This window comes from Calidris pugnax, unplaced genomic scaffold, assembly GCF_001431845.1.
Source record: "Calidris pugnax isolate Ruff unplaced genomic scaffold, ASM143184v1 scaffold118, whole genome shotgun sequence".
Taxonomy (NCBI): domain Eukaryota; kingdom Metazoa; phylum Chordata; class Aves; order Charadriiformes; family Scolopacidae; genus Calidris; species Calidris pugnax.
This window is the reverse complement of record NW_015090855.1, coordinates 4,704,714-4,728,180: the sequence shown is the minus strand read 5'-3', so window position 1 is coordinate 4,728,180 and position 23,467 is coordinate 4,704,714. Positions and strand designations below refer to the sequence as shown.

At 43.5% G+C, this 23,467-nt stretch overlaps 1 protein-coding gene across 1 annotated transcript in view; it reads left to right on the top strand.

The window, feature by feature from the left end:
- BMP7 (bone morphogenetic protein 7) overlaps window positions 1–22,697 on the top strand; it is a 47,731-nt gene extending 25,034 nt beyond the window's left edge. Inside the window, exons 3-7 of the mRNA XM_014943826.1 lie at window positions 10,774–10,922; window positions 15,675–15,872; window positions 17,730–17,806; window positions 18,426–18,536; window positions 19,843–22,697. Of these exons, the coding sequence (XP_014799312.1) occupies window positions 10,774–10,922; window positions 15,675–15,872; window positions 17,730–17,806; window positions 18,426–18,536; window positions 19,843–19,992 (685 nt within the window). The 3' untranslated portion in view covers window positions 19,993–22,697. The remainder of the gene's footprint in view (window positions 1–10,773; window positions 10,923–15,674; window positions 15,873–17,729; window positions 17,807–18,425; window positions 18,537–19,842) is intronic.
- The last annotated feature ends 770 nt before the right edge of the window (window positions 22,698–23,467 follow it).

Below are 23,467 nucleotides of genomic sequence, written 5' to 3'. Positions count from 1 at the left end.
CAGTGCCATCGGCAAAAGTGTCTGAAGAGCTGCGTTTAGGCAGTGAAATCTCAGTCAGTGCAGATGCAGTGGGCACGTCACTGCCATGTGTTGTCAGCCACCGAGGGCAAGGGGAGAAGGTGCCCCATCAGCCCCCGCGTGACCCCAACAGTGTCCCCAGTGCTGTCTCTGGGAGCACTCGGTGGCCGAGGAGCCACCAAGCCTGGCCGTGTGCTAGTGCAGGAAAAGAACATAAACGCAGAGTATTTCAAGATTTCGGGAAGACCCACCCTCTTCCTCCTGCTGCTTATGGATCCTGAGGTGGCAAAACCACATCCTAATGCTTCCTTTCTAATTGCAGCTTAATTACGAGCCTTTATTACCGAAGGCGTTCGAGATTCCTAATTAACAAAGACAGATGACACCATGCTTTTTATATTGACTGATTGTTTTGTGTGTGCAAAACTACAAGATGAGCTATTAAATCCATTCCAAGCAATTATTAATGTATGCCAAGCTCCCTGACAAATCCTCCAGGGAACTTGAATAAGAACATATGTTCAATTTTCTCATCTGTTTTTAGTTCCAATTAATCAGCAATCCCAAACCATTTATCAAAGGCACTTAGTTTCATTTGCACATATTTCTTTTGCATACAAATCCTACCAAATGTGAGACTGCATTTATTTACATGAAAAGTATTTACAGTCACATGCTAGTTAGAAGGACTACTAAATATGGAGTAATAATAATACAGCCCTAATTTAGCCTTATAAAAAAGAAACACTAGGGATTTAACGAGGGGAAAGTCCAAAAGGGTAAGAAAAAAATAGTGTAGTCAGGACTCTGGCTTTATATTTTTATAAGAGCTAATAAAAATGCAGAAAAATTTGATATATGACAGGAAACCTTATCAACGTTTTTAAATGGTGAGAATTTCTACCAGTTTTGCCATATGGTAAAAGTATTTAACCACTGGTGTGTTTTCTTCCACATCTGAAATTCTAATTTTATGGCTTAAAAAGTCATAGTTTTCTTGGCATTTTTAATGACACCAATTATTTGCAGGGTTTGGGGACTATGTTAATATTAACCTATTTCTATCGAACAGTGATAATTCAAACTGTACATTTTTACCAGGCTTTCTGAAAGGAGAAGACAATGAGACACAAATGTGCATAGATGTCTGCTTACCATAAGCATTTAAGTTTATTCCATCTTAGGCCGTTCCAGAGATAGAAGCCTCCCTTTGCTGTATTTCTTAAAGAGGTTATTAAGGTACAAGCCTGCAGGGATGACTTTTCACTCTTGGGAAGAGCAGAAACAAGAGATGTGTTGGCAGATGAAGAGGCCCTAACGAGCGTGCCAGGGCATTAGGAAATTACCAGAGACCTGTTCTTGGAGGAAATGTCCTTCCTCATCAGATGCCAGGGAAGTTCTCCTTCAGATCCTAATGGGCGAGGTGGGTGCTCACTAGGAATCTTACTGACAGAGTTAGGATGACATTTACTACCTCAATTTTAAGATGATACATCCACAGTTTTGTTAAAACTATGTTTAGAGAGGGCTGCAAGGCATCCACTGGGTTATGTGTGGAGCAGCAAGTGTTTTTGCAAACTGTCCCCTTCGCAAATTCTTATTCCTAAAGGAAAAAACGTACGCAAAGGGCAGGCGTATACATGAACCATTGACTGGAAGAGGTGAGGAATCTTCCTAATTATACAGATGTTCCAGCTACAAGATTAGATGCAATTTTACTGCATCATAGTCACCACAGGAACACTTTTTTAAAATGAGTGTTCGTGCATATTCACCCTTTGCATACATTTTGGCACAGGCAATGTTGAGTTTTGAACAGTTTGTTCTGAAAAAATATTCATGTTGGTTTGGATTGACCAAAGGTAAAAATATTGTCCCTAACATTTGTCAAAATATTTGCTCTTTTTCTGCATTTTTCCACTGACATTTTCCAACCGGCTCTGTCACAGCCCAGTCATCCAAGTCAGTGTGTCATTGGGCAAGTGGAGAAAGAAAACAAACTCTCTCCAATGTTGATCAAAAAACACCCATTCACTTTGATGCTTCCTTGGCTGTTTGTCTCATCCTGAGCAGGCTGGAAAGTCAGACCCATCTGACGTTGCTAGCAACAAGAGCAAAACAAAGCCAAAGCCTTCCCCCCCACGCAGGCAAGAAAACCTTTGCTCGCGTTTGGCTCTGTAGATTCCTCTCCCTAGAGCACGGCAGGTACAACGGCCAACAAAAACCCAAGTGGCTTTCCCTCTCCCTCCGCTCTTCTGATGATAGAAGAATAGTGGGATCTCCCGGGAGATTGCTGGAATTGCCTTTCAGGAGCTGAAACACCAGGTATTCTCCTGGCACCTCCTGTTTAAGTGCCCCAAGGCACAGGAGCTCCCCAGAGGCAGCTACAGCATCGTCCCTGCTCCATAACACAGCAGGTATGGGGACAGCTTCTAGGGACACAAAACCAGCCCAGGATCAGCTGAAAAGCCCAAGCTGAGGCTGACTGGAGATTGTTTTCCTTCAAGGGTGAAGAGACCATTGAATACACTGAAGGCTTGATTTTCAGTTAAACCTCAGATGAGCCTCCAGTTTGGAGGGTGTGATGGTGTGCCCTCAGTTCAAATAAACCATAAGTACGAGCAGTTCAACACTTAATGACTTGCTTTACGAGTTCAGACAGGTTGGCAGGTATCTAAGCAGCAACATCTCTTGCCTGCACCTTATTGTCGGTGAAAGACACAGGCATAGGTCTTTCCAGACAAACAGCTGCACCCACAGCAAACTATTTCTGAAATCCTGCCCCTCACTAGTGCCCACATTTGAATACGGGGTGGGAGCTGCCCTCCATCTGCCTGCTCAGTCGTGGGCAGACAGACACCCAACCATCCTGGCAGTCAAGATGAGAGCCCAGCTCCGTCCTCTGTAGCAGAGGGGATGCCACTCTGGACTTTGACTAATAGAAATTATATCTCTGTCAAACTGAAGGTGTTATTACAGAAATCAGAAATAAATGGTCAAATATTCTTTCTGGCCTTCCCAGATCTATGAATTCATTGCAAGGTAAGATTCTTAACCTCTCCTTCACAAAAAGGCACGTACAGCATTCTTTAGGCACAAAGCATCAGTTATTCACTTTAAGCAAACAAGTACATTCATGAACAAAAATGTTCCTAATATCATAAACACTGTGAAAACAGTTGATGTTTTGACTAATATAACATGTCTCAAAGCTTTTGTGCACATAACTTCAAGTCCAGTGACTCATGTCCAACTTCTGTTTGGTCTTCATGGTTCCCTCACCCAAAAGCCTGGGAAAGAGTTTTATAAAGCCAGGAGTGGCTTCAGAAGGGTCCTGAGCGGTGGAACCTCATGTCCCTGTTTGTGGTCACAAACCCTGCTAGTGGGAACTAAAGGTTGCCACCAGGGACACGGGTGCTGTGGGAAAGCAAAGCTGATTCCAGCACGAGGGAGCACACATCACAGAGCACAGGGTTGGCTACAAGGTGTTGAAGGTCATTTTTCTCAGGCACCTGAGCAAGGAACACATCAAAATAAAAATATGAAAATAAAGCTTATAGATACGAGCCCAAGAAAAATGACCTTTGATACTTTTATGGGGGAATAATGAAATAGTTTGTGAACTACTTTGCAAAAGCAATATCCATTACCCTCAGACTCTCTGTTGTTGTAAACAATGGCCAAAGCAAGAATTACAAAGGGACTTAGGTACTGAAGAGACACGCAGGTACCTAGTGGGGTTTCTAACAGCAGCTAAGCAGGTTGGGTACCTAATTCCTATTGCAATTGACAAGAACTTGCGTATTTTCAAAATGTACCCATGCAGTTCTGGGTCAGATTATCAGCTGGGATATTATCCTCAATTTATTAACATGAGGCTGTGGAAAAAAAGCAAACTGTGTAGCTTCCCTCAGCATCAGAGCTCGATCCTGCCCATCTGTCTGCACCTCCAGCAGCTAAAATGCCTCCTCCCAGGGTTACATCTCCGATTTCATTGGACCCAGCATTTGCACTGTGGAGTAAATCCCAACCCCTTTGAAGTCGATGGGAGTTTTGTTACTGGAGAGAATAAAGCCAGGTACTTGACCAGCCTTTGGTAATTGAAATGTAGTTGCTACATGTTCACTTTGTGGCCATTATGGATTTCACAGGCTTCAAAGGCAGTGAATGATTTGAATGCTCATGTTACGAGCCCTACAGAAAAATAAGATCTTGCGAGATGCATTCCTGGGTTTGACTTGCAGCTGGAATGCTTTAGTTTGTGCTTCAAATTGTGCCACTTCTGCACCCAGATCAAATCTGAGCCCCCCTCCAGACCCTTTTCCCCTGTTCATTGGAGTCTGTTTCTATGTTGTGGGTTGAAACATGTAATTCTAGTAACTAAGAAAGGCTCAGGCCCACCCAACCCGCGAAGCAGATGTGCCTTCTCTTTGGAGCTTTTTAAAGTACCAGCGGGATCGTTCTAGGGATGGAGCAGCAAGGAAGGATATAGTTTGTTTTAACTTAGTGCCCCAGCACTAATGATGGTATCTACGAGTACTAACAGCATCTACAAAGAAACTGACAGTAGCTCTGATATTTCTTTTGGTGACTTATCTGCAAATCATTTGATAGCTGTACTCATCCCGAGATGCTCTTGAGCACAGTAGCGAGGGAACTTCAGCATGGAAACCCTGTAGCTCTCCAAGAACAGAGCTGCATCTAGTTATCTGGTTCAGAACATTCCTAAAAGCCACTGCAGCCTGCAAAAAACCTCCGACAGATCCTGAACTCACTTAGCAAGGCACAACCCTTCACAGGCACTCGGGGAGCTGCAGGAGGCATTTTGCATACCCCAGTGGGCTCTTGCTCAGCTAAACGATGCACTAACAAACAGGGTTCAATGCTGAACAGAAGCAGCTTAAAGTATTTAAAGTGTCAGAGATAGGTATGTAACCTCATTTCTCTCAGCGCTGCTCTAGCAAGTGGCTTCGTATTTAGGAAACATGTTCCATATCTGTGTAACAAACTCCCATTGCCACTTTTAATCAGTCTTTGAAACCTAGATCTTGCCCTTCTCAAACACCAGGTAGGAAAGGGAAGGAGGCTACCAGAGACATGCAAAACAGAATTAAGAATCTGCTGAAATTTTAAAGTGAATTTAATTTCTCCTAAGATTCAACAAAATTTACACAGATCTGCTCCACTCCCAGCACAGCCAGTTTTCAGACCAGTCCTTGGAAACCACCTCCAGCAAACTGCAGTCCTGCTGTGGCCACCCCTTCACCTGGAGGAGACCCCAGGCTGCCTTTGGCCGGCAGCTCAGGGAGGGGATCCCGGGGCGGGAAGGGAAGGTGTGGGAGGAGGGCTGCATCAGGTCTGTGTACAGAGGGTGTTGCAAACGTGCCAGGGAGAGGCCCAGGGAGATCCTGGGGCCCTCTCAAAGTAGGAAAGTCTGAAAAATATTTTCCTAAGCTTGTCTTTGGACAGCTGCAGCCGACTTTAAGCAATTACACCAAGCAAACTGGAATCTGGATACTGCAGTTTTTTAATCCAAACAGATGTCTTCTAAGCCCAGATCTCCTCTCACCCTCCCAGGATGCCCCTACTGCCTTCTCCTCCCTCCACCTCCTCAAACCTGGACGTGAATTGCCCCCGTCCCCCCATGCCGGCTCCATCCCTGGGCTGCCTGTTAGTAAACTTGCTGTCTCTCACCATTCCTGAGACCCAAACAGCCCCTCCAGGGTTAGAATACCAGTCCAGGGGACAGGATTATGCTCCTGGCTTGATGGCTGGGGTTTACACACTGAGTCAATAAGACATTTAACGTATCTGTGCCTCAGGCGTTTCCCACTCCCAAACAGAAGCAGGAGGATCTACCCACTTGTAAAGCAACTAATCGTAGGTGTATTGGAAGATGTCACAGTCTGGTTATTGTTTAAAACACTGCTAGATGGGTAATTCCTCAAGCTAGCAGGTCAGGATGAGAGTGATGCAGGTGTCAGGTAGCCTCAAAGTGCTGTTTGGCCTCTTTGGACCTGAATGGAGGCTGGGGACAGCAAGACCTGCTGGTGGTGGCCCTGGGCTGCGCCAGGTGAGCCAGGGCTCCAAGTCTGCCCCAACCCAGAGTCCAGCACGTCACAGAAACCAGCTCATCTTGCAATGTAATGGAAGTTGCTGGGAGTCACCTTCTCCACTGCCTGTCCTCTTCCCATGTATTTATATCCCATTTGGAAGTGCTCATTAGTGTTTTACTACCACTTGTCAACCAGCAGCTTGAAATAACTGGGCTGACGAGGGGGATGGGGAAAGCGTGTGAAGAAAACAGACGCAAAAGCAGATGCTGTTTGCAAAGAGGGTACCCTGGAGCAGTATGGACCTTATATAGTAGTATAGTACACAATTGCAGAGTTTCATTTTCTGTTCTGTCTTGCCATTGCAGAATTGCCAGCTCTCATATTTTCACTGGGTCTCTCTTTCTAGTCCATGTTCTTCCTCATGCCCCAACTCATCAAGACAGGTGATTAGGAGAGATACTACACTTCCAATTTTTGGATACACTGCTGACACTTACAGCTAAAAACCAAAGCGCATCCTAGAGGCTGAAAAAATACCCCAGCAAAAGGCAAAGAGCCCATACATACTATTCTCATGAAGCTTCATGGCTGTTAATCTTTTTTCTCATGTTAGAATTACCATGTTGCAAAGCAGCAATTCTCTTCCTCCCTGTTTCCTTTCAGGATACTCTTTATTTGCCTCTTCTATATTTTGTCTCCCCTAATTTCTTCTTTCAGTCCTTTTCTCTTCCACTAATCACCTGTGATTTTCTTTTCTTACCGCACTCAATGCCACCAGCTCTCCACAGCCCTTTGGCTGCTTCAGCCCTTCCACCTCTATAACTCCAGCTGCTTTCCAGACACGATCTCACATGCATCCTTCCCGGCCACCCTCACTTGCAACACTCATTATTCACCCTCAATTCCAGAAAACACCAAGTTTACTAAGGAAGTTTCATAGACCACACAGCAGTTATATGACCCGTAGACAAATTTTTGGGAGTGTTTCTGACAGGAGGTGCCTCTCCTTTCTGGCATCCAGCACCAGACACTACCAAAGCGATCAGCAGACAAGTGCCAACCTCCTGTCCTCATCTTGGGCTCCATCCGCAGCCCCATGCTTGAGAAAATTGAGCTGAAAGCCCTTAGTTTTATCATGGCTAAAAGCTTTGACACTCCCGCTGATGTAAGCACTTTGAACGCTGAGCCATTTTGATGTGGTCTCAACAAAACATATTTGTGGTCTGGATCCAGACTTCATCATTTATGTAACTCTAATCTAGACATTAACATTTCCATGTCCCAGCTTAATTTTCTGTAAAATGAGGATCATGTGCCTTTTCCTATCTCTTGATCCCATAGGAGGTTCAGTACAGTTTTTCACATGCTCTGAAGTTCTCAAATGAAGGGACTGAATGCAGGGCCAAGGATTCTACCACCTGGTTGCAGAACCATTATTCATATTGATCCAAGAATACTCTAAATATGCGTAAGATACCAGAGGGTGAGATGTGCACTAGAAACCTTTTCCTTCTGTGTTTAGATCTTTATCTCAAACCTAAACCCCAAACCAGCCACATTAGTTAGACTTAACTAGCACTATCTTATATGACAACTCATTAGACAGGAGCCCTCAGAGCAAATTTTGTTTAAGTCTAAGCAGAGTAACATTCCTTTGCCATGTTTATTATGTCTTGTCCAAAAGTGATGTCTAAAGGGCTTGCTGTCTATTTGCTAGTGATTTAACGCTGTTTGCCATAAGTCTTTGGAGAGCAGGGCATTTAACTTAAAGGGAGTTGTTCTTTTCAAAAGAACAAGAGGGTTGGTTTCTTTTTTTTCCATCTGAACGGGCGCTACAACCTCGGCAACCTCTGCTTGCAACACCACTCAGGTTTTGCATCCCTGGCTGCTGCTGGTGGGCCAGAGTGGAAAGTGCTAATCCAGGAGTGCTTGAACTTCTCCAGAGCATCTGACATGGGGCTTTTTTGGGTCCAAATGTTCCAAGCGTGTGTGGGAAGGACATTTCCCTTCAGTGGGTCCCTTTGATCTCTCACTTCGGGCTTCCCCTCCAGGCCTATTGTTTGCACATTGCTGTAACTACAGGAAAACAAACGCATTATACAATTTCCCAGACTGACTCACCCTGGTACTTGATGCTTCATGTTGTCTGGTTACCCTGATTGCATCATGTCAGCATGGGAAGCTTAAAGGCTGGTTTTTCTGAGTAATAATACTGCAGTTGAGCAGTAGCTAAAAACAAAACAAAAAAAAGTTATCATTATTGCTATTATCTTCAACCTGCAAACTACAAGGGAGAAAAACCAAGCAGGCCAAGTCCCTATGAACTAAACCTTGTGTGAATCATGAGTTCCAGTCAGGGGCCATGCTTAAATGATGCAGTATGTGAATATAAAAACCCTTTACTTCTGGAAACTTAGACTCAGCCACTGGAACGGGCCAATCTGTACTACTCCCTCGTCCCCGGCTCCTCTGGGATGCGTTTTGTTCAGTGTGTTGTAAACAGTGAAGGGCGGGAGGTGTCCATGCAGCTGCGTCATGCGTGGTGGGAACAGGGCCATTGCTTCTGGGTGGGGATGAAACCCCAGGAAATTTGTCCCCCAGTTAGGGTTCAAGCATCTGACATTCCTGTAACTCACGTATGTGGAAGGATGGGGTCATCCGCCCTGTTTATCTTCAGTTGCCCTAGGTGCACCCAGCAAAGCTGACTGGGCTCCAGAGAGCAGCTCCCAACACCTGGGTTGGGGCTCTCCATCACTGCCCCACGGCCCCTTCCTGAGCCACCCACTTTGGCTGCCCAAACATCCGCCAAAACACTCCCTCATCTGATCCCCTATGCATTAGCAAGTTTAATTCTGATGTAGGGCTTCTTCCACAAACCGAAACTTTGTTTAAAAGAAAGGAAAACTCCCTCTCCCATGCCTTTCTCCATAGCAGGAGCCTGCTTGGCAAAGGGAGGAATTAAAATTGTTATAATCCCACGCCCGCAAAACATCTCTTGCAAGAATCAAACCTTGCCTCTTCCTTCTGAATAGAGCTGACACAGAAAGCCACCACTTTCCCTCAGGCCACCACACGCAGCACTAATTGCACCCTCAGCAGCACTGGCTCCATCTACGTCCTGAGCGGTGCGGTATCCAGAGGTATCATGCTTTGGTGAGGAAACGACAGAATCCTCCTCTTACGCAGGCTGGGTGATGCTCTCATGTGCTCTGCAGGAACTAATTTCAGACGTTTAATTTTATGGAAGCCAGCACAGAGCCAGAGGCGGTGACATCCAATAGCTCACAGAGGAAAGCCATCATCTCTCATACGCCCTGGCCCACAAAGGTTGAAAGGAAAGCTAGATAGTAAAAACATTGCAATAAAACTCCGTTTCTGCTTTGAGTCAGCTGTGTGGGACAAAAGCTTCTAATTTCCTGGTATCTCACAGGGAAAAGAATCACTAAAAGCTACGAGACAAAAGCCTCTATGCCGACAGCGCTTCTCAGATTAATTTTTGATCACTTGATATTTCGTGCAAAGAAGAGGCACTGTGTAAACTAAGTTAAATATATGTATTTGCACTGTCAAATCAATAGTGACAAAATTAATAAGGCCTTCTTTAAGCTTTGAGGACATGATTAAAGGGTTTTCCAAGGATATTTCTTCATTCAAAAGGATATAATTACACTTAAACAAGTTATCATGTTTGTGCACTGCAAGTACAAAAGCAGCTCTTAAGGGACTTGTCTAGACACTTCCAACCTATTTCTTTGTTCTTCTTGTAAAGATGTTTTTTTATGGAGAAACTGAAACGCTATCCAATTTTTTCACTATTTCCATCCAAGTTTTATCTCTTTCTTAATTTCTGATAAAAGAAGATTCCTTCCTTTACAGAACCTGTGTTTCCTCAAATTTTCACTTTACTGAAATTTGCCAGGAAATGTTTTGTAAATCCAGAATGATTTCACCCTTTTCAAATGCATGAAATCCTCTCTAGTTTTGATCTTTCTCATTTTCTGGTATTAGTTCCTCAACCAGAATAACCCAGTAGTGGCCTTTAAAAATCCAAGCAGTGAATTGAAAGAAAATTGCCACCCAACATAACGTAGACCTGTGACTCTGCAGAAGGTCATTGCCTCAATCAAGTATCTGATATATAATAAATAACCCCAGCCAAATTGAAAGAAAATTGCCACCCAACATAACGCAGACCTGTGACTCTGCAGAAGGTTATTGCCTCAATCAATTACCCCAGCCGAACAAGTTTAAAAAACCATTACCCATGTTAATAAATGCATACCAGTGTTCCAGCTGACTTGCACCAATGCTACAATTATGCATAGAAGTCAGGAAATTATGTATGGAAAGGATAATGAGCAGCATTGTCTGCCTAATTACCAAGTTTGTATATGCAAACAATAATTTTGCAAATCTGTGCCTGGCAAGTGTTTTTTTCTGAAGTTGCATCAGCAGCTCTAAGGTTAACTGTAACAGCAAAGTAACCTCAACTCTGCTTCAACCCATCCTCCCTTTTTTAAAGGGAAGAAAAGCGCTTCATCTGAAGGTGATTAGAGGGGAAAGCACGCCAGCCCTGCTCTGGCATAATCTGCCTTTTGCTGAAGGGCCAACCAAGTGTGTCGCTTAAAACATGTCTCTGAATGTCTACGTACTCCAGGGGAAAGCCCAGGTAACTGGGAGTTATGCTTCTTTTTTTCAGGGATTCAGATTTGTTCCTGCTCGACTCTCGAACAATCTGGGCTGCAGAAGAAGGGTGGCTGGTGTTTGACATTACTGCAACCAGTAATCACTGGGTGGTGAATCCCCAACACAACCTTGGCCTGCAGCTGTCTGTGGAAGGCATCGATGGTGAGTGTCAGGCACCAACATCAATCAGTGAGTCCCTTTCGGGTGTACAGTTCCCAGCCAGGGGAAGCCTTAAGCATCCAGTACTCTTTCCTTTGAATAGAATTTCTTGATTTCTTAATGTTTTTCCTGAATTTGCTTAAGATGCAAGTAATAATAATCCATAGACATATTTCAGGTTAAAGATGTGCTCAAATGCACTATTAAAATAGATGGGTAACCTGTATGCAGTCATTTCAGTATTAGCTACGTACACATCCCCATAAAGGTATGTATATGCTGCTGGCTGATTAGCAGGTAGTGCCATCCAGTTGAGGAGAAAGGAAGACCTTTCAAATTCAGAAAACAGCTAGGGACCATTTCAATGTCCTTTGTAGCAGTATAAGCGCCTAGTAAAGTTATGCTGGTCTGGACTCCAAGGTCTGCAGCATTCTTATGGTACAAACCTGTGAGGTTTGGGAATGGGTGGGAAGACCTGGCTCTGAAACATCTCCAGAAAGGGTGTGTTTAGAATCAGGCAGGGAATTTTCCTAACCAGCTCTTAACTAAAAAGCCATGTTGCTTTGTCTTAAAGTTAAGATTCGTGATGTTTACTTGGAGACTTGTGCAGGGAAACCAAAGTACCATGGATCTTCTAGGGGGTTCCCAGGACTGGGACCATCTGGAACTGCCTGGCTCCCCCACGGGAGAAGTTAAGCAAAACCCAGCCCAAGACCATTCCAAATACTCTGAATATAGTTATCTAAGGACATACTTTCATTCTCCAGATATACATCTATATCACTTGCTATTGGTTTTTATGCAACACTCTGAATGTTTCCAGTCAGTAGTATTTTACATGAAGACAATTTTGAAACAGGCAACCAGGAGAGAGTCATGTACACGAAAGGAAGATTTTACTTGTGAGAGACCTGCAGACAGAGGTGCACAGGGTTTGTTTTAACCTGCCCTTTCTGAACAATCAGCGAACGCAGAAACCCAAACACAGATCGAAAGCAGGAGCTTCACCGTGGCCTAGTCCCCACCCCAACAACAGATGACTTTTGCCACCTTTGTATAAAGATTGAAATTCAACATGATTTACAAGTTAATCTTAACTTGTAAAGCTAAAACAGTAAGGCAAATTAATATCCAAGACAAGCTTAACCCGTTTTCAAACACTTGTCCTTGTTTTTAGTTTCCAGTTTGCCTCCTAAAGGAAATACTTGGAAGTACAGGAGTTGTGTCCGCAATCATTGCACATCCATTCAGTTGGGGTTCACGTACAGGAAAACCTTCAAGACACAGCCCAGAGTCCACAGAAAAGCAATAGCTGGAAGTAGGCTTAATCTCTCTAAACACTACAGATACTACAGGATTACACTCACACTCATCTACTGATAAAGTCTTCTTATCACTCTGTCCTCACCCATCCTCACCCAGTGATTTTAGAGCAAAAAGTCAATCCTGTTTTTGAGCATTAAGGAGGAAGGCAGCTAATTTATGAATATGTTACAGATTTCAGTGGAGACTTTCCTTGGATGCCGGCATCCAAGGAAATACTGGGACCCTGCACACACTTACAGTAACTCTGTCTGCTCTGTTGGAGCAATCAGGAGTGGACCCTTAAGAGCATACAGCCAGCTCTGTCACAGAGAGAGCGTTCAAAGACAGAAATCCCCAGGTTCAGTAATAAGCGCGTTCTCGTCTGTTATTCAACTCAATGAAAATTAGTAATCTGCTTTCTTTTTACACTCCTGAAAAATCTAGCTGAGTCTGTAAAGGGTTGAAACCATGCACAAAGTGGCTTGCTGCTTTCTCAAAATAGATTAACAAAATACTTTAATCAGCCTGTCATTAAAGTTAGAAGAGCCAACTGCAGAGTTTAAAAAGTAAATACTCAGATAGAGGAGCTGATTGTCTGTTTGTCTTCTGTAACCAAGTCCCACCTGGCAGCACACCTTTGCACTCACAGTTCTCCAACACACACGTGAAATTTTCTTTCTATTTTGAATGGCAAGGACATGTCCTTCCTTGCTCCCCAAGTCTCATTTTGGATTCAGACCAACTGTGTGTGCTAACAAGAAAACTGCTTTTACACCTGGACTTCATATGAAAATCATAAGTTGCAAACGCAGCAGGATTTTGACGCAACACTAGATGCTTGGGCAATCCCCAAAGCTTTAAGTGAATTAAAAAAAAAAAAAATTAAAATATTTTCTTTGTATCTGTCACTACAAATAGAGATCTCTAACCATGAAGCCAGTACAGTCTATGTAAAAAGAATTCTGACATCACAAGCACTGTCCAGATGAAATAATACAAAGGAAATTATTTTAACTGATCTTTGCATTTCTTTATGGTCTTCCCAAATAATTCTATTAATGTGTATAACTAGGGTGCAATCAAAGGGTATTTGTTTACTCTTAGAAAACAGGGATCAGCTCGAGCAGCAAGCAAAAGAGACACTGGAGTGGGTCAGCAGCTTCAGGGGGCTCTCAGCCCGGCACCAGCACAGGGGAACAGCAGCTGCCCGCTTTGGTTTACTTGGTTTATTACTTAAGATCCCATTTTTGACACTATTAAAAAAGCAGCTTCATAAAAGCAGAGAAAGCCATACCCTCTGGTTCAAGAGCACAGCTTTAGTTCTTTTCGGAGAAGTTTATCATTGTCTAATGGGGACTACACACATCTCCTTGTGTTTAACCCTGCTTTTGGGATGCACAGGAAAGTTAGAAAGTGGAATATTACCAGCTTTATTAAAAGGAGATATGCTACTTTGCATACAGAGCATCGCATGCCTTCCCCCCACTCCCAAGGAAACATTGCTACCATTCTGGTCTTGAACATGCCACATTGGTGTTAAACAAGGAATTCCTGGGTCAAATGCTACTTATTGCTGTGCTAATGCAAATCCATTAAACATCCCGTTGTGAGGCTGGGTCCCCTCACTGCTGACATACTCTCTAGAGACACAGTAGAGGGAAAATAATTCACACAGGACAAACCACAGCCATAGAGGTTTTTGGTAGTTTAAACAGCTTTGGGAAGCAGAAGGGTTTATTTGAAGGGGCAGGAAAAGCCGTAGGAGCAGAATTCAGTGAGCTCTAACTCCTGCAGCTGAGCTTGTTTTCAGGAAATAAGGCTTCAATCTGGCAAAGCCTGAGCACAAGTGGAACTACTTATACATTTAGCATTAGCTACTTGCTTAAGCACTTTGTGGGCTCAGCCTCAAATGTTTAAAATGAAAACTGTTTGGACAAGTTTCTGGAAAGGAGCTTAAGCAGAAGGTGAAGGAACTGTTGATGTGTGTCCACATATAAATCTACGTACATGAGGTTTTGTACTTGCTCTTTATGACCGAGCTGGCCTGGTACCCTGCCTGAGACTAGCTTTACTTTTTTATCTAGTCTGCAGGGCCTGGCCCCCCTGCTCCACAGACGACCAGCCACAGGACCAGGGCTCTCCGGGCAGCCCTCCTGCTGCCGCGCTCCCATGAAAGCCCCCCCGAGCCCGTCCTCTCCACCAGCCCCACGGGCTGCAGCTCGGGAATTCCTCACCGAGCTCCACATTTCTGGAAAAACAGAGAGTGGACTCCAGCCTCCTCCAGTCCATTTCTCGGCCTCCAGCTTTGACCACAGCCCCCTTTTTTTCTGGGTCTGCCACATCTACCAACCTTTTGGCCACGTGTGAGAGCCAAGACAGAAATAATTCCATAAAGCAAATGATTTATAAGTCCTGGCATTTACTTTGCTCACCTTAAAAACAGCAGTTATAAACCATTACCTAGCAATATTTCAGGTTACCCGCTTCTTTTCACACGGTAGTCAGAAACTAGTAAGGTAAGGACATTTCTGTCTTGCCTGCTCTCCCCGGCCAGCTGCCTTTCTGGGCTTCTCTAGGAAAGCATCAGCCCTCCTGTGACATATTTGCTTCACTGCTGACAAGGTCCAGCCCTGTCCTTAGCAAAAGGATGGCAAAAGCCATTAACATAACTTTGACTTAGCAGCAGTACTCAGTAACTCGGAACAGAATAATCCTGGATATCACCCCTGCATTTCACAACAGCACCCAGACGTCCTTCGGAGGCGACAGGAAGAAATCTTTAATTTCCCACTGCCACCTCTCCTTTTGTAAATAATTGACTTAATTCTACAGAGAATCCACCTTATCATCTTTCACTAATAATCAAATCATTTTAAAAGCCTAGGATGAAGGAAGCATGAACAGTAATCAGCAGTTTTGCAACAAAGTTAGCGGGTACAGTAGTGCTGAGATACAGCAATAAGCAAAATGTCTCTAAATATCTGAACTATTTATTTCTCTCTGCTACAGTATATCTGAACTCTCTCAGCATTTCATACAAGGCATTTTTATTTTAAGTTAATAACCTTCCAGTGGGAATTTAGTGTTCCTATGGGCTAAGTTTTATGGTTTCTTTTATAGGATCACTTCAAATTATAGGTTGGTGAACTTAAAGAAACCCCTCTAAAGAATGCAGGAAAAGTTAATGCTAAGCGGATTTAGGGTAAAATAATTATATGTAGGACTATTTTATGTAACTTTTACGTGCAGATATAAAATGAAGTTAGCTGTGCTGGGCTGCTCTTGTCAGAAGCAGCTTTGCCGATTAAGTCCAGGCCCTTGGGGGACTGATGCATACAGACATGCCTAGGAATCCCCCTCACCAGCAGCTCTTCTTCTCCTTATCCTTACTGTGTCTGCTGAAAATGAAAAGTGCTGCCGACCCTCTTACCAGTCCCTTCTGTCATTAAGGGCAAAGCATCAATCCCAAACTGGCGGGTCTCATCGGAAGGCACGGCCCACAGAACAAGCAGCCGTTCACAGTGGCCTTCTTCAAAGCCACCGAGGTCCATCTCCGCAGCATTCGCTCCACGGGAGGGAAGCAAAGGAGCCAGAATCGATCAAAAACGCCAAAGAACCAGGAAGCTTTCCGGGTGTCAAACATTGCAGGTACAGCGTGGGCTGCTGGTCTGTATTTCTGGGTGTGGGATAATGTTCTGCTGGACTTTACACTGGATGAGAATGGTTTCTCCCATGCTCAGCGTGTTTGTTGTGTCTTTGGTCTATCACTATTGTTCTCTTGCTGGTTTGAAACTACTTGGGATTAGGGATTATTAAAAAAAAATTTAGAAAAATAACGTTTCTTTGAAGCTGTTAAACTAAGGGATTTCTTAATCCAATATTAAAAAAAAAATCTAACCAGAAAATCTCCTTTTCTCCCATGTGAAATAAATTTTCATTTTGAAATGCAAAATAATTATACGAAACCAATGAGTAAGTGATCAAAACAATGATATATTTCAGTGGATCTGAATCAAAATACTGCAGATTTTTAGAGTTTGTGATTTAAGTTTAGCCCCCAAAACGTTTAGTAGTCCCAAAAGTTTTGCACGGAAGAGGAAAACCCATTTGTTGCTCAGGATAACCGCAGCTATTCTGGGGGGAGCTGCGCTTCCTAATATGGAAGAAAATTCCATCAGGCATTTGAAATAGAAACGTGGCTTAATTACGAGATACCTCAGAATAACGGGCCCTTGGTGACCTCCCCAGCAGGAACCACAGTGTGGGGGCAGCTCCACCGAGGGCAGTGGCAAATTCCAGCTCTATTTCTGCGAGCGCCTCACCGAGCAGGAGAGCTTGCAAGAGGTGGAAGGAGAAGGACAGTGTAGGGCACTATAACATCTTACATGACTCATCTTCCCCTTGGGTCGCGTGGGGTCACCTGCAAGGCTATGGGAGAACTCTCTCCCATCAGTCTTGTTCCAGCTTCCCAACATTTAGTCAGGTCATTCCTGTCCTAGAGCTAACGATGTTTTTCTGCAGCCCTGGTGATAGGTGTGGCTTCTCTGGCCTGCCCACATATATGTATTTCCATACTTCTCACCCAAAATCCTGGAGTTTCTTAAAATGGTTTTCCATGGCTTACATTTCCAAGCTCTGGGTTCTGCAGTTCCCCAAGCACAGATGGTCTGCAGTTTAAGTGTACATTTTATGATCTATTTGAGATACCAATTCAATTTTTAAAGCATGGGTAATGGGCAAAAGAATTTCTTACTTCTGTGAGTAGGTTAGAAATGTCCCTGTAACCTTCTGGATCAATCAAGTCCTGCTACCAGCTTGGGGACCCCATGTTGAGCTCATTTCCAACAACAAGAGCTGTAGAAGTATTTTCCAGTACTTCTACTTGGGTCTCTGGCTCAGGTTCTATGTCCAGGATGGGCACAACTTTGCAACTCACCGATAGTCAGGGTTGTTCAGATCTACAGTTCAGACCCACGCTCTACTCTTTGGCTTCAGCATTGTCACCTGATATAAAAACTCTGTGATCTGGATCCAGCTGCACTGGACAGAAGAACAGATTCCACATTATCTTACTGTCATACGTTGCCTTTATAGGCCTGAAGGTGCAACTGTCACCAGTAACACAAGCGATTCAAAGACATTTAGAAATTCAGAAAATTGGTAGATGGTGCCATTCCCTATCACTCCTTTCACAGATTCTCCTTTTATATAGTAGGCAATAATCAAAGAGATCTGCTTTTTGCTAATATGAGGTCAGAGGAAGCCCAGGGAAAAAGAAAAAGCAGCTATTTTCCCAGGCCTTTTTTGGATTTGCACAGAAGGCCAAAGGGGCTTTTCATATGTATTGAACCCAGTTTTATGGCTAAAACTGAAAATGTTTTAAAAAATAAAAAAAATTTAAAAAGACATCAGGTGAGCAGCGGTACCTCACTCCCTGTTGGGGCGATGCTGGGGGCTGTGGGTGCTGGGGCAGCCCAGCCTGACCCAACCCTGTCCCCCCTGCAGAGAACAGCAGCAGCGACCAGCGACAAGCCTGCAAGAAGCACGAGCTCTACGTCAGCTTCAGGGACCTGGGGTGGCAGGTAAGGGCTGAGTCACTTACTGAGCCACGATAATAAGAACATGCTAATAACCTCATTATTTTATTATTTTTTTTATCTCGGGGGAGGAAAATTGTGTATCGCGTTTCCCATGCTGAAGAAGTGCTTCTGCAAAGTTAGGGTATACACATATTTAGTGTGAGACTGGCTAGAAACTCAACACACTTAAGTCCCTTTTGAGAAACCATGACCCCCGAATTCTCCCTGGCAGCGCTGAAGGTGCTCATGGACCTCCATTTTCATCTATCAATTCTTTTAGACCTGGTTAAAGACATTGTCATTTCTGAAAGCTTGTACCTGTATTTCAGCGATGGCTGAAGTGGTCCTTGTGGACAGCCAGGAGGGTGCTGCTGAATGGATAAATTAAACCCAGCTACATTATGGGCATGTTTGCAAAGTGGGATACACCCCTGCAGGAAAAGCAGTCACTTAGGAGGTGTATAAGATGGCATTAAAAAAGCCAGAGTACCAGATGTTTAATTTGCAGGAAACTGTAATTGTATGTAGACGTACGAATTGTTAGATTTACGTGCTGTTCTACTCTTTGTTTCACTGCACCGTATTTCTTTCTCCACAATCTAACATCTTCAATTTGCTCAAGGACTGGATCATCGCTCCGGAGGGCTATGCTGCCTATTACTGTGAAGGAGAATGTGCTTTCCCGTTGAATTCATACATGAATGCTACAAATCACGCCATTGTACAGACACTGGTAGGTGCACTGTAGATCCTAGAACAGAGTTATTTCTGATAAGTGCTACTCAGAAATAAGTTTCTACACAAAAAAGTCTCTAAGCTAACGAGAGAAGGAAGGTCTGCGTTAGCTCATTAAGATGCCTGCAGCATCTGGCTAAACATGTCTCACCAAGTGGCCTGAATTAATAGTTGGCTAGGAATTACCCTGCCTCTGCTGCAAGCATTGACATGCTCTCTGTAGTTTCCAAGGGCCCTGTGATAGACATCTTAATGGTGGCACAGTCCCACCACACGGGAAGGGAAGAGCAGGGTGCGAGACCCACTATCAGCATCTCTTGGAAAAACTCCCTATGGATCCAGTGTAGGCTGCTACCAAAGGGGATTTGGGGGCAGACTGAGGAAGGGGTCAGTGAATCTCAAAATTACACAGCCCAGCTGCTCTGTGGGTGTATTTGTGTTATGAAATTGTGCAAAGATGTCCAGATGGGAGTCCTGAGCTGGCGTGTCCTCATGACACAGAGCCTGTGCTCAGGGGAACTGTTGGCTAGGGACCACCCAGCCCCAGCTCTGTCACCAAAGCCAGTGCACCCCAGCTCTTGGCATGGACCAGAAGACACGCTGCTCCCCAGTACCCTGGCTGTGCAGCACTCCCGGCTGACCTGCCTGGAGGCCCTCCCTTAGCCAGCTCAGGTCCAGCTCAACAGCCCCAGCCCCTGCACACATTGGCAGGACACGAGGATGCTCACTCCATCTTTCCATCTACATCCCATGTCCTGTGCACCTCCAAGGACAACATTGCAAAAAGTATTAAGGAAACTAGAAGCATCTACGTTTCCAAAGGAATAAAAATTTGCATGTTTTTCTCCTGGTAAATTGCTTTTTAGTTGCTTTTCCCCCTGTTCTCCTCAGAGGTCCCGCAGCAGGGAGCACAAGAGACCCAGAGCCCTTGGCCCCAGCTGGGTCTCAGGGACTGGGGCCCCCCCACCCAGAGCTGATGGGATTTCTCACAAAACCTCACCCACATGTCCTGCAGAGTTTATAGTAACTGGTACACTTCTGCAGAACGCTGCCTGCTCTGACAAATGGGGATTTTCTAATGAAAACCTGCTTCACTGAAAGATTTCCAAGGAGATCTGACTTGGGTGCGTGCGTCACACTCTGTACACACAGGGGACATCTCAAGACATTTGTACACAAAGCCAGGTGTTCAAAACATGTCTGAGTGAGTGGATGGGCCAGACAGAAGGTTGCCTGGGGAAGAAAAATATGGGGGAGGAAAGGGGAAAAGTAAATCTTAACGTGCATCTACTTTCATTCCCCAGGTTCACTTTATAAACCCAGAGACTGTGCCGAAGCCCTGCTGTGCTCCTACCCAACTCAATGCCATCTCAGTGCTCTATTTTGATGACAGCTCCAACGTTATCTTAAAAAAATACAGGAACATGGTGGTACGAGCATGTGGCTGTCATTAGATTGGTAGGAAAGACAAAAAAAAGAAGTTATTTGTAAAGAGTGGTTTTGTACGGCTGTGTGGGGGAGGGGAAAAGGTTAGCACTCCAGAAATGGGTTTAAAGAAAAAAAAAAATCCCAAACGGTTTTAGGACCAGGCTTCTGAAAGTTCAGACAATGGAACAGTTTCTGGATCTGAGTGGCATTTGAACACATTTTGTTTTAGTTTATTACAGACAATGAGCTTGTAAACTGAAACAAGCCAGAGAAACCATGTAAAACCAAATCTGCCTGCAAAATTGGCTCCTACGATACATACTTTTGCAAATGAGTCTTTCTGAAGATTGCAAACTCACTAGTGTTGATTGTGAGTTAAAAAAAATAATAATCTATCAAGGTGAGAATGTGCTGTGACTAATAAGCATGTATAGCTCCTGTAATACAGTTTGCAATAAAATAAGTAAACAAAATATACCTGGAGTGAACAGGTATTTTGTTAGAGAGTTATTACCTCCATCCGTCTGCTTCAATTTCATAAGCAAAAGCAAAGATCAATTACATGCAACTTCCAGTTTTAAACTATAGTAGCAAAAGCTAGATCTGGATTGACACAAATTCAAAGGACAGATTAGTCTAAGGAAAAAAAAAAACTTTTCTAATTGGCAAGCAAAAGAACTGCAGAAAATAATTCCAAAGAGCAAGAATTTTTGGATATACCTTTTTTGTCAACGGGGAAAGAAATTTCTTCTAGCAACCAGAAAGAATTTGAATTTGCTATGAACTTGAAACAAGAAAGCAGCAGAATGTTAAGAAACAGGGATTAATCCTAATGTCTAGCTGGGTACCCTAAGCAGTTACAGAATTGTGAAAGCGCCAGCTAAAGATCCTGCTCCTGTTTGGAAAATGTCCATTGACTTCACCAACAGAACAAGTTCCAACACTTTAGCAAAATTGTGGAGGCTCAAGGGCTGAAGGTGCTGTAAATTGGGAGTCAGCACCACACAGATTCAGCTAGGAACAAGCTAGGAAAACTTACTGCCCAGAGCCAGCATGTACGATAAAACCCCTGCTCTATTATTGGCTTCACCTTTAAAAAAAAAAATAAATTAAAAAAACAATTCCCTTTCAAGAGCCACAGCAACAAGCTGGAACCAGGAGCAAGAAAACATCCCCTGAAGGCTTCTTTTTTTTTTTTTTCCTTCTTTCAAAGTCACAGGTTACACAAACGTCACTTATGTAATTAAAATCAATTAAAGGTGTTGTGAATAAGAATACAAAGTAGCACTAACCAATCACAACCTAATTGCACACTTGGCATACCTTGTGATTACGAAACTGGGATTGGCCTAAATTTCACCAGGGAGATAAAAAAAGAAAATTTCTGCCTACTAAACCACCAGGTCCTCAGCACACCCAGCTCGAAATCTCCAAACTTCAAAAACCTAAACCTCCAACAGACTGGTCCAGAACGTAATAAATCCCTGCACAGCGAGCGGACAGGGCGATGCAGCTGCAAAGGGGACTTGGCTCCGTGTCCTGCCTTAGAGGAGAGTCAGAGGAAGAAGATAAATGATAAGATAAGATAAACCGCCCCATTCTGGAAATCAGTCACTGCTCTTCTTTCTTTAAGTCACAGATCAAACCCAGACCAGATGCCTCGCTTTAAAAAGAATAAGCGAAAGAAGAAAAAAAATAATTACTGTCTATGAAATAAATTGGAAACTTGTTTCAGATGGTCTAATTCTAATCTCGTTTAAGTCAATTGGTGTTTTCCCAGTAGCAGGATTAGGGAAGGTGGCAGTCTCTCCATGACATCAGTAGGTGTTGGAGCAGGGCCTCCGTGTGCAGTTGCCACGTTGCCAGATGTGCCCAGTTTCCAACCCAGGTGACTCAAAACACCCACAGGACCAGCCTGGACACAGCACACTCTGCAGGTGTGACTCCAACAAACTTCCCAACTGCCCCAAGGTGAGACTTTGACCAAGGAGTCACAGCCAGCCAAAGGGCAGGACAACAGCTGGAGCCGAAAGACCACCTCTCCCTGGAGCCTGCAGACAGGACCATCTACAACAAACAGCCAAGACTGCCCTCAGTACATCTCTTATTTAGAGTCAGGCACTGAAATCACCCAGATTGGAAGTGTCTTTTGACATCGTGTACGTATATACACCAGTGCTTCTGCAAACCTTCTAAAGGAAGCGAAGGTGCTGCCTAGAAAGTTAAAAGCTAGTCATGCCTAAACTTCCATTATTTAGTAGTCAAGGATTAGTTTTTCTTGCGGGTGTTTCAGTGTCGGTGGTCACTGCGTTGATGTATTGCATTTTTAACTTGGACCACAGTATCTTGCTGTATAGGATTCATATATTAAGTATTATGTGGGGATTGTTTCTGTTTTGTTTAGGGTTGGTTTTTTTTTGTTTTAGACATACTAACAGGATTTCTGTTGCTAGGCTCAACATCAGCTTCACTGTTTGTACATTTTTATGTAAATAGTTGTCACAAGCGGAAGAAGAATTATTTATTTCCATCTCTGAATTCCTTTTCAATCACATCCAGGAAAAATGATTCTCGGTTCCTAAACACATTTGTTTCCTTATTTAAGAAGATATTTATTAACAGTTGGCAAAAATGCATACACGTTTCTGGTTCTTTTCATAGAACAGTTGTCAGAAGCCTTTTGTACAAACTAGTAAAATAAATCATTGCAACTTTACAAAAGATATCCCAACAACATTGTGTATCTGTGTGGTTATTCTCCCTATATTCAAAGAACCTTTTTGGCTGCACAAGAGTTCATCTTGAACCTCTGTTTTCATGTAGATCAATCTCTATGCATGGGCAAAATCAGCACATCACTATTTGGTACAAATCCTTCAGTCCAAATACAACAGAGAGGGAAGAACACACAAAAAAATATGAATATGTTTTGCAGACTGCACTGCAAAGATCCATGATTGAATTATAGTGCAGCTGTCAGCAGCTGTTTCAAAGAAGCAGGGGGTAAATTAGTTCTGTTTACTGCTAACATAGTTCAGAGATTTAGTCATCCCAATAAAATTATAGAGGCACAAGAAAGGAAAAAAGGAACTCCAAAGGAACATCAGCCAAGAAGCTGACATTTTCTAATTTAGATTGTTTTAGCATATTTCAGAGATGCTGCTGGCATGAGGTTTCCTACTGTGGATACCACACCGCATTGCTATGGAGGCAGCTGAAGAGAAAAAAAAAAAAGGTCTAAATCCCTGCATTAACTAAACATTGTATCTTCAGGGCATAAGTGCAATTTTGGGGTTCTTGTTAACTTTGAACTGTGAGCAGAGTTGTGCCAGCTTATGGAGATAAACTGGCACTTGCTGATCCAGGGGCTTAAATCATCATCATTTTGCAGTTAATCTATCATCTTTCACAAGTGATTATAAGTTCATAAGTAAATTTGCTTTGTGCACTAGTCCGAAGTCCAGCAAAGCATCAGTGGAAAGACCTTTACTGACCTAAACT